The sequence below is a fragment of the Homarus americanus genome, unplaced genomic scaffold (assembly GCF_018991925.1).
Source record: "Homarus americanus isolate GMGI-L3 unplaced genomic scaffold, GMGI_Hamer_2.0 scaffold19117, whole genome shotgun sequence".
NCBI lineage: Eukaryota > Metazoa > Arthropoda > Malacostraca > Decapoda > Nephropidae > Homarus > Homarus americanus.
This window is the reverse complement of record NW_024754704.1, coordinates 1043569-1054991: the sequence shown is the minus strand read 5'-3', so window position 1 is coordinate 1054991 and position 11423 is coordinate 1043569. Positions and strand designations below refer to the sequence as shown.

Here is an 11423-nt window from a genome sequence, read left to right as displayed (position 1 = left end):
TGTTTAAGCAGGTCTCGAGTGGGGAGAGCACGGCAGCAGCGTTGGGTGTAGTGGGTCGACCCACCCTCAACCTGGTGGGTCTGAGGGGAGGCCAAGCCCACCTTAAAGACCGCAGACCCCAGGTACGACCTCGTGTTACTACCTCCACCTACCTCACACTGTTACCTTCCGCTAGGTAACAGCGGTCACGTTTGTAAGAAACTTCTGATATATCCATTTGAGTGTTTGGCAGTCAATAATACAGGTTGATATATTGCCTGTATACGGTACCGTACTTCAGTTATGAAAATAATGTTAAATTTTTTTGCGCATGACCGTGATATGATGTTAAGTATTGCGTGCACATAACCGTAATGTTAAAGATATGCTATTGTGCACGTCAAGTGTTGGGTCACGTAGTAAAGTTCGGTTGGTGGGCGGTGCAGGCAGGGCCGAGTCCGGAGTTCCTGGGCCCTGGGGACCTTGTGCTGGGCAACACAGTGGCAGTGGGCGGAAGGCTGCTGAGGCTGTGTGAGTGTGATTCCTTCACCACCAACTACTACAAGAACGTACTTGACGTAGGTCAGTACTTTACTCGCATTTTTTTTAAACATATACCAGGTAAGTGTCGAGGGCAAAAATAAACGTAGGGGTCTTCATAATTGCAGCTCTGGCTTAAAGTTTGGGAAATGGGAAATCTTAACCGAATGCTGTATAATTATTATTATACTTTATATTTTTATTATGTACATTTATGACTGTATTCATGTGCACAACTGCTGGGAAATTATTATTATTATTAGTGCAACACGGGTTTAGATCAGTGTCCAGCGGAGTACCAGTACCTGCGGCGGCGTCTGGCGGTACCCAGTGTGCCTCGATCTGAGCCCCTCGACCCACGCTGGCTGGAGGAGCCCCCAAGGGACCCCCTCCACCCACTCCCAACCTCCGTCACCACCATCGTCGGCGGCATGCACGCCCGCTCCCTCAGGTGAGTCACCTTTCCCATCTTCCCACTGAGGATCATTCAGAAGAAAATAATAAAATTTAAATCTTTGTGTGTGTGTGTGTGTGTGTGTGTGTGTGTGTGTGTGAGGTCCGGGGGGTAGACTGCACGTGCGAACACATGAAGAGGGTGATAATATAGATTATATTAAAATCTACCTCAAATATTTCTAAGACGACCTTATCTTTCTCTGACACAGGGATGGCTGCGAAGATAAAATTCTACGATTCGGAGCCAAACTTGTATCAGATAAAGAAAAGGACAAAGAGAGAGAATTTGTCATCAACTTCTACGTCTACGACTCCACCATATCTGTCTTCGAGGTGCCAAAGATTAACTCGGGTCAGTAACAACAGCCACCCTTTTATTAATAATGAACAATTAACAAAAGGACCTCCGTGGAAATAATTATGCTTCCCATAACTTTCTTGGTAGTAATTTGATTAAATTGACTTATGTTTATCATCTACAGGCCGACTTATACTGTCTATAATAAATATACAGTCACGAAAAAAAATCCTGTCGCCTCCTCTACTGCTCCACAAACCCCGAGAGATTCAGACTCGTGAACCCGAAGCAGTAGACACTGATGCATTATTCTGTCCATATATGTTTCGGATTCACGATTCTGAATCTCAGGTTTCGTGGAACATCAAAAGAGGCGACAGAATTTTTTGTTTACAACTGCACATGTCTAACCCAAATAAATTATCTGGTGCTTTTATTGATAACAATTATCTATCTACATGTATTCTAGTAACGTCGACTGCTAATAAATAATAAATACATAAATAGAAATGTAGTCACATTTTACTTAGATTTTAATGGAATCGTCAAGCCGTCAGGCAAAATTACAGTGGTTCAGCATAAACAGAGCAGGTTATACAATCAATGGTAAACAGTAAGTCGACTCAACCAAGGACCCATAAATGTCTTGTCTAGTACAGTACTTGCAATGCCTAACAGTTAACTTACTGACTGGAAGACTGGCTAGTAAGCTGACAAGTAGAAAAAATCATAGTCATTACAAGCTTATTTTCCATTGATGTCCTTTACAATGTACTGAACTTTCTGACAATTAAACTGTAATTTGAACATTCTCACCAAACTTCTGGTACGTGTTCAGTGCCTTGGTGATTCCCTTCCATAAAGTACAGTACATGACGCAAGAGGTGAAATTGCAGATTACAGCAAACATAGAATCTGATAAAAAGTGTTTTTCTGATGGTTTTTGATGCGATTGGTTCAAACCTGACATTCGTCTTATCGGAAATCACTAGTTTTGGATTTATCCCCCCCCTAACAATAATGGGGGAAGGCGTGGGGATTCGGGGTTCTGGGTGGGGTAGAGCCAAAACGAGTGATATGTGGCAGGAGCGAATTCCCAAACTGTCCGAATCGCAACAAGGAAACATCAGAAGAACACATTACGCAACAGAAATTCTGTTTACGAAAAAATAGTAGAAATAATAGTTCTATCGATTGCGTGTTCTGAATTCCCGGTACTCTGTGCTTGCTAACTTATGCAATATAACCTAACTAAACCTTACCGAACCCCCTAAGTCGGGGGCTCAGCCCCCGGACCCCCGGTGGCCCTAGCCGGGGGCTTCGCCCCTGGACCCCAAGATGTTATGTAATAACCCAGAGTTCCTTATTATAAATTTGCGACGGAAGTGTAATATAAGAAAATGATCAGAGAAAAAATAGTTCTATCGATTGAATGTTGTGAATTTCCGAAATTCTGTGGTTGCTGTTTACTACAATATTATCACACTAGATACTCCCTCACCACCCACCTCCCGTACGCTAAACAACCCCAGACAAAAGCTTCACCCAAAACAAGGCTTTCCTCAATTACCATATAAAACAGGGACCATAAACTACCAGTGACCACATCCTAATAATAATAAAATTATCCACAAGCCCAATCCAAGTTCCAACAATCCAAAGTGGTCTAGTGGCTCTATCCCATGTGGTCTAGTGGCTTTATATCCAATGTGGTCTAGTGGCTAGGATACCTGGCTTTCACCTAGGAGGCCGGGGTTCGATTCCCGGAATGGGAATTCGTTTAATCTACATAAACGATCTAGATACTGGAATCAGCAGTGACAAGCTAGTTTGCGGATGACACCAAAGTAGGGCAGCAGATTAATCAGGGGAGGATGCAAATGCACTACAGGAGAATTTAAATAAACTGAAGGAGTGGTCAGAGAAATGGCAAATGAAATTCAACACCAGCAAGTGCAGCGCACTTAATATTGGAAGAACAAATACTGTCAATGTATAAAGCCTTAACAACATTAACAAGAGAAGTCGACTTGTGAAAGAAGCTTATGGGTACTTGTAAGAGATGAAAGTCGAGCAGCACACCAACAGATACGGAACAAACTGCTGTAATAAACGACCTTCACACCACAAGAAATGATAAGAACCTCAGGCAGAATGTGAACAATATACTAAGAAATGACAAACCTCCCCACCATCACCACAGCTCCATCCTTCCCTGTGTAACCCAGGTGTTGGTAAATGTTATATACTTTCAGGTATGAGGGCGGGGATGTTCCTAGGACGAGGCCTAGTGGTGGGTCCGGGAGGCGGAGGGCATGTTAACGGCCAGGACCTGTACGCAGGTGCCACCATCGCCCTCAACTCCCACGTGTTCCACCTCACCCATGCCGACGAGTTCACCCTAAACTATATGGAGACACACGCCGATGAGGTACAGTATGTCTACTTTCCTCTGGGTTGATGTTTGTACCCATTATCCTTGATATAGAGATGCTAACAATATTTTACTGGGCCACATGTTATTTATGTATCTTAGCAATCTAACAGGATTATGAGAAAGTAATCCTATTTGGCATAAGATCCTTCCTTTAAATTCTTCATTTAAGCATGAAAACAGTTCTCTAATGTTTTCCGGAAATGAAGTGCTTTTCAACATGCCACTTGCATAGCGTCGTTTGCAAGATATTATAAAGAACTGACTGCTGCGCCATCTCTCGAGAAGCTCCCTTTTCATAGAAAACGTAGTGCTTAAGAAAACGAATTTTACTTTTACCATAACTATTTTAACTATTTACGGCACTAATGCCCTCGAAAACGTGTAGCTGTCTAGAGTACGATCTTGTCTTTAAGGTAGACTCCTGTCATAAGCTGAATATGTTTTTATTCTTAGCATCCAATTGAATAAATATACGAGTATGATATACTCTATGTATTTCCACTAATCTGACAAGTTTTAGGTGAGTAAATGTGTAAAAAAAAAATAGCCACATATTGATGGTTGAAAAATTATCTGGCTATTGTCACCTTGTCACACATACACATTTACAACAAAATATGAGTATAAAAAGGGAGTGAATAGGCCCCCCATCCTACATGACGAACGTAAACAAACTGACGACGTGCCAATGGCGGGAGAGACATCTGCAGGGGAGCTTTATCATTACTAGGGATCAACTGGGAGTCCTCAAAAGAAATAGTTCCTTTCTATATCTTCCTTGGTCGTTGTGTGGCCTCCTGTGGCGGCGTTATTCCAGAACAATCTATTAAAAATTTGCTTAATGACACTTAATCTGGGATGCTTCGATTGATTTTCTGTTTTTATATGAATCTTCGGTTATTATTTATGCGTTATTTTAATATTTAAAAAAGGCGAGGGGGGGGGGGGGTCGAATATAGACACTTGCAAAACGAGATTAACTGGGAGAGTACACCGTCACACGTCCACTACAATAGGGGTAATAGTTTACAACAGCGCGTGTTATTATGAGCTACTTTAGGACAAAAGTCTTTCTTTCTTTTCTTATTTTTACCTTTCTATTATAATTTTTTGGAGCAACTGCAGCTTCCTTTTGTTTTTGTGTAGCATTTTTTACGAGGAAATTCGGCGCAGACGTCGCCACTCGCCAGTAATGAATTATAGCACTAAGCAACCTTTTGAACTTTCCATACGAACTGTTAATAACAAAATAACACCAGAACAAATCTACCTAACCTAAAACACTAATGACAGGTTAGTTGAATACCACTAGAGAACACTTAGAATACTAGAACTACGATATCTACTTCGCTAGTTTTTGTTTGGAGTATTGTACTCACCTATTCAGGGTGTTCCTTCTACTCTTTCTGGGGTACAGCAGAGCATGGGAGAAATGTACAATTGTGCCTCCAAGCAGACAGAATTCTTGTTATCACTACTGCTAGCTGAAAAATATAACGCCAAGAATTTAATTGTGAGCAACCATCGCACTTACTGCACTCGTTTTCTTGTAATATTATGAATAAAACGTTTGATTACGTCGGCACGTCACAAATAATTTGCGCACTGACTCCTTAGGCCTCACCCACCCACTCACCACAAGCCTTCAAAACATACTGAAACATAATTACTGTATAGAGGTCGAATGTGGCAACACCAAGCAGATCAACTTTGTGATTGGCTGATACTCATTCTCCCCCCCCCCCAAAAAAAGAAAGAAAAGTCTTTGGAGACCAACTTGCAATTTTTTTTTACCAATTACTGGTGCTTGACTCAGTGATGGCCTCCTCCCTGCCAATACGTCACAAATTCAAAATGCTGAGATGATAATTTGGGTGCAGCACGCAGCGGTTCTTGAGTGCAAACAAAACACTTAATATAAGATAGAAATTATATTATGCCTTTATTAAATAATTATAGATAATTTTTGATTGCCGACTTCGTGTGAAATTAGTACTGGTGCATTTAGCAAGGAATCTGAAATGAAAGATGGAAGTCAAAACGCATTGTATACATACGTGTACACATTGTATACAAACTTGTATACATACACCTCTTATTATTAAACTATTACAAATAAAATTTTATCATTATTTTTTATTGTAAAGTATAAGCTTTATGAAGTAAAATGAAAGGGAAAAATCATAACCACTGTAGTAACTTGTATAATCTAATTTTGAACCGTACGAAGGAATGCTATCTTAATCAATAATTGTTGATGGATTGGTGTAATTACTAACTTTGTTATTCGGTGAAAGACCTAAGTTGTTCCAAAAATTATTATCAAAATTCTGGACGTCACCCTAGCCAAGGATAATATACTTGTATTGTTTATAGTCCTTTACTCCACCCCCACAATCTGGTAGATGACACGAGCAAACAAACCATCCTGAAACCCACTGTATCACACCTTATATTCCCCAGAACAGTGAGAACTACATCCTAGTTACTGTCAACATTATTACCATCAGTTCCCACAAGCCAACTACAACGTGGCGCTGGACGAGGCTCGACGCCGTCTGGGTCACCACCAGCTGACTGACCTCCTCCGCCAGATGACTACCTATGACCCAGACCGGAAGGGCATCGTGCCCACCTCGGTGGTGCTGGGAGCCCTCAACACTGCGCTCAGTGAGTTAACACCTCGATTCAACAGATTTCACTAGTAATGTTTTAGTTTAGTTTAGTGTGCTGTCAGAACAAACAATCAGCAAATCTGTTCATTTTAAACTGAACTTTAATAAAAGATATACGTATTGCCCCGAGGTAAACGTGTACTTATGTTGGATGGTGTGACGTTTTTCATAGAGCTCGAATTATGTGTAGCTGTATACTTTACCGAATATATTTATAAATTAATGTGTAAAACAATAAATGAAACAACAAATGTTACTGAACTTGTCACAATATAAGTTTGCCTTATCCTTCACAGTTGTCTACAAGATCTTTCCTATTTATCGCTGGCAATCAAACCGCAAACTATATTAGTTTTCTCAGATTTAGAATACTACCAGTCTTTTCAAGTTTTATTTCCACACTTATTGTAATTTACCATGAATCGGTGAGTGACTGACTTTCTCTGCCCACTCATAAGCACAAACTGTACTGCATAACTCTCCCACATATTTTGTCATCTGCTGCATCGTTTATTTGTGGCCATATTCTACAAGAAGAATCATGAGGGCTCAGATATCCATATGACATAAGTATTGTATCTCCTTTAAGAGTACAAAAGTCAGATAAAAATCTTAAGATCATTGGCCTCTAACGTCCGTTTGTTTATGCATTTTTCCGAGGATCACCTAAAGTCCTAACTTCATTACGGACGATTAACTGACACAGCTAACACAGTGGACAAGGCAGAATGTTTACGGTACATAGATGAGTGGTAGTTAAAGGTTTTGTGTTCTGCCACAGGAGGGTCGCCCCTGAGTACTCAGCAAGTGACCACGCTGGGCCGCCGTCACCGCCGCCTTCAGCCTCACCCACTCTCCAAGAACCACCTCACACACCTCGCTGCCCTCCACCTCAAGCGCCACAACTTTGACGGTCAGTACTTACACTGTCTTACGGTGACGGATGACTCTAGCTCTAGAGGGGTAACAGTGTAGATGAGTGACTGGTGTCTGAGCTGTAGGAGTGACAAGTGCCTGCATTAGTATGTAGTAAAGGTCAACAAAATAGAGAGGAACTAAGGAAATTTTGGACCAGTTGTTGTGTTCTGTGACGTTTTTCAAGAAATACTGTAATCAAGTTAAAAAGTGACAAATAACCATGAACAAAAGATCCTTTACGCACCTGTTTGAAATTGTTACAAACTAATTAGATATTACAGCGCCATCTATGGGTCAACGAGCAGTTCAGAGACTCGCTCTTGCTGCTGAGTCTGGAGTGTGTAAAGGCACTCTTGTTCCTGATGTGTAGGTCCCTTAAGTCAATGTTGGCAACATCCTCAGGGGTGCAAGATCTTAGCTCAGGCCTTCGTGGGCGTGACGTGGAGTGTCGTGGACGGCTGCCGGCCAGCATGGTGAGGGCAGCCCTCACGGCCATCCATCCGCCCCTCACCACTACCCTCATCGATGCCCTTGTTACCAGGTGAGTCACACCTTTGTCTCACCGACAGTTTCAACTGTTGTCCTGTCTTTCATAACCTCACATTCAAATTAAAAATGGTGATGCTGAAGTGGGAGTACAAGTGACAGGTTTAGGTCCAGTGTATGAACTCACTCATCTTCATCTGCTGGCGGCATCATAGAGGTGGCACGTTAACCTATACAGTATACTGTACTGTACTGTACTGTATCATTTAAATGTATCTCAAACTTACTTTCAATTTAAAAGATAATTGCAGAATTGTTCAGATGCCCTGCTGACCCCTTGACAGTACGTAAGTAGTGGTGACTTTACACAACACGACACTGGTAGCATTTTCCACCTGTGTGACTCAGCGGAGGTACAGTCGTGAGTGGCTTCCGTGGGAATTAGTCATCAGTATTATGTTAACGCCTCGATTACATAGTGAGTTAATCCAGTAGGTGAGACATCTTAATCCCATACAGTGACTTAACCATAAGAGAAAGATAAGTTTAATGTTCTGAATATAATGCCTTATTACTCTTAAATATGATAACATTGTACTCAAGGGGTTAACTTGTCATGTGCAAGAGGTTAAAAATTACTCCAAAAAATCTTGTGTCACATCACATTATTTTTTTATATTTCAGATCACTTGAAGATTAGCTCCAAAGTATATCACCTGATGATTAAACACCCTAGCTTTACCTGAGGGGGGTTAGGTTAAGTTAGGCTAGCATTAGGGTGTTTAGTTATTAGATGAAATAACCAAGGGGGGGGGGGTAATCTTCACGTGATCCATTTCTATCATAAAGATTATCATAGCGTGACTACTGAGAGTGGTCATGACCTGTGTCTCACCTTCCTTCCCTCCTCACTCAGCGTGACACAACAGGATGGACAAGTGGAGTATGAGAGACTGTGTTCTGACCTCGACTGGCGTCACCGACCTCACATACATGACAACCTCCCATGTCAGGTTAGTCACTCTGTATAGTGAACCACTGATTGAATCACTTAATATAATGAATAACCCGGTACAGTGAGTCACCTAGTGTAGTCACCCAGTATAATGAGTCACCTAGTGTTGTCACCTAATACAGTGAGTTGCCTCGTGTAGTGAATCACTCAGCTTGTGTACTAACTTAATTTTTAACCAAACATAACTTATTCACCATGTTACATGGAGTAATTCATATGGTATTAAATGTTAAATATTAATTCCTTGAGATAAATGTACAGTACATAACAGGACCCACTATGAAGGTTCAGGCTCTCACTTGGCTCAGCCATTTCATTGTTGTTGTTATTGTCCACTTTGTATTTTTCTGGCTAAATAAACTGTTTCAATATCAATACTTAACAAAGCTAAACTTAAAATAACCAAACAAAAAGAAACCTATCCGGTAACTTAAACTATCCTAACCAAAACAACTCTCGAGGTGTTGGCTTATACGTTGGGTTAGGTTAGGTTCAAGTAGTCTACAAAAAAAAAAATTTAGCAGTTATATTCATGGCAGCTGTCTAAGCCTGACGGTTTTGTGTGGTGCAGGTGGATGAGGCATCGCTGGAACAGGGGCTGCGACGCCACCTTGACTTGGTAGACTACGTCACCCTCATAGCTGACCTGGAGGGAAGTGCCTCCACCCACCACCTAGCCGGTTCTGGCCTCGTCTAACCCCAGACTAACAGCATCTGTGCTGTACACACGTCCCTTGATCAAGAAAGAAATGTGCTATAAACAAAATCCCCAGGACCAGTTGTGTAATGGGTAGCAGGTTGCCTAATTGATTTCTTTTAGATAAGGATAGGCTTTTGAATTCTGTGAATATTTTTCCCCGTGTATTTTCAAACCAATACCTGTACATTATAACAACTACTGGAGTGACAATTTCACTGAAAAAATAACAATAATGACAATAATGCCAGTTATTTGAATTATAATAAAGAAAATAATAGGAAAGGTTCAATTTAGCTCTGTATTCTTAAATATTGTAATTTGTCTGTAGGATCTTTACTAATATAATTATTGTAATACATAAACTGTACTGTAATACAAGATCACTTATGGAGAAATGAAAAAGTGAATTTGAAAAATTTAAGTTTCATCTTCCAATTTTTGTACAGTTCTTTCTTTGTAATAATGAGTTTTAAATAAATTTTTAACCTTGTTATGTATTCATTCTTCCTTTTACCAATTTCAATTGTGTGACGATTGTTATAACTCTGATGTAACACTACTCTGTAACATTAAGAGTAAGTACCGGTATACATTTATGAAGAATGCTACATTAACTGCATCTTTGAAAAGGTGACAAACATATATCATTAGTTTTCAATGTTAGTAACGGAAAATACATGACATTAAAGAAGAGTGAGTAAAGGAATTACGTACAGTACCAGCCGATGAAGTATCTATTACAGTACACAGTACAGTACAGTACATTGAATTTATGTGCTTCTTCAATTGACTGTAAACCCGTTATATCTATCGAGTTCTTCCCTTAAAAAGGGTATAAAACATTGAATATACGAGTTAAATAAAACATTAAATACAAACGATAGTACAGTATATGATATCAAAATAGTCTTGAATTCAATCGCGGATAAAACAAAAGCGGGTTCCGACACTTATTCCCTCACTTTTCACATTACCCATAACCATATTTTTATTCAAAATCAATATCATAAATGTTTTCTTTAATTTCTGTACAGTATTATATTTTAAACCCCACAATTTTCCCCATTTCAAAGTCATGCCCAGTTAGAAGATAAGATTGATGTTGAGGAAAGATAAGCGGTTCAAGATCTTCCTTGATACAGAGAGAGACAGTCGTGTGTCAGCTGTAACACCACCTCAGGTACTGTATAACGTCACTAAAGCTTCGAGACGTGTAAATGAAACCCTGACTCCCCCATACTGAACCATCAACCATCTGAATCCCACTTTATTAACAAACAAACAATATTACTGAATAACTAACAAAATAATAACAACCTTAATTTTATGAAGCTTAATTATTTACTTAATTCAATGTTCAAGGCCTGAATCGAGATTTCGTTCATATGTATCGATTCAATGGTGTTGTGCGGTTCTGTTAATGATGTCATCAGAGGGCGGGGTTAATAAACAAGGTGTTTAGACTCTCAATTAGTTATGGGTAATTTAGATAAACTGGTTAGATGAACTACTACACCTGCCTTCCACCCATGCTCCTTACTGCTAAGTAGTGAGGAGTACAGGCCATTTTGAAGCCATATCCACTTGATATTAGGAGATATTCTGAGGTCAATAGTAATTACTTTACAAAAATGCCTGAGTACAATACTGCATTGAATAAAAAGTATTGTCATTTTCTAATGAAATGGGGGGGGGGGGGGTCTAGGCCCCAGAAGCGCCCTGGATCCGCCCCTGGCATGCCAAACGTTTCATTTATATTTCCATTACTAATTATCTCTACAATGCTCACAACTTTGACTGATATTTTCTCCATGTACCGCTGGCAGTAATATAATACATACAGGGTATAGAAGTTTCACCTTGTTCACATATAAAATAAAAATTAAAGAAGACAAATGATTAACAGTCATAAGGTTCAT

General features: G+C 40.0%; 1 protein-coding gene across 1 annotated transcript; it reads left to right on the top strand.

Moving 5' to 3' along the window:
• Positions 1-9947, top strand: LOC121856029 (EF-hand domain-containing family member C2-like). The gene is made up of 10 exons (XM_042351292.1): positions 1-122; positions 426-561; positions 799-970; positions 1185-1327; positions 3529-3704; positions 6221-6380; positions 7167-7298; positions 7706-7844; positions 8706-8802; positions 9376-9947. Exons 3-10 carry the CDS (start codon positions 951-953, stop codon positions 9499-9501), a joined length of 993 nt encoding a protein of 330 aa, XP_042207226.1. The 5' UTR covers positions 1-122; positions 426-561; positions 799-950; the 3' UTR covers positions 9502-9947.
• Positions 9948-11423: the final 1476 nt, after the last annotated feature.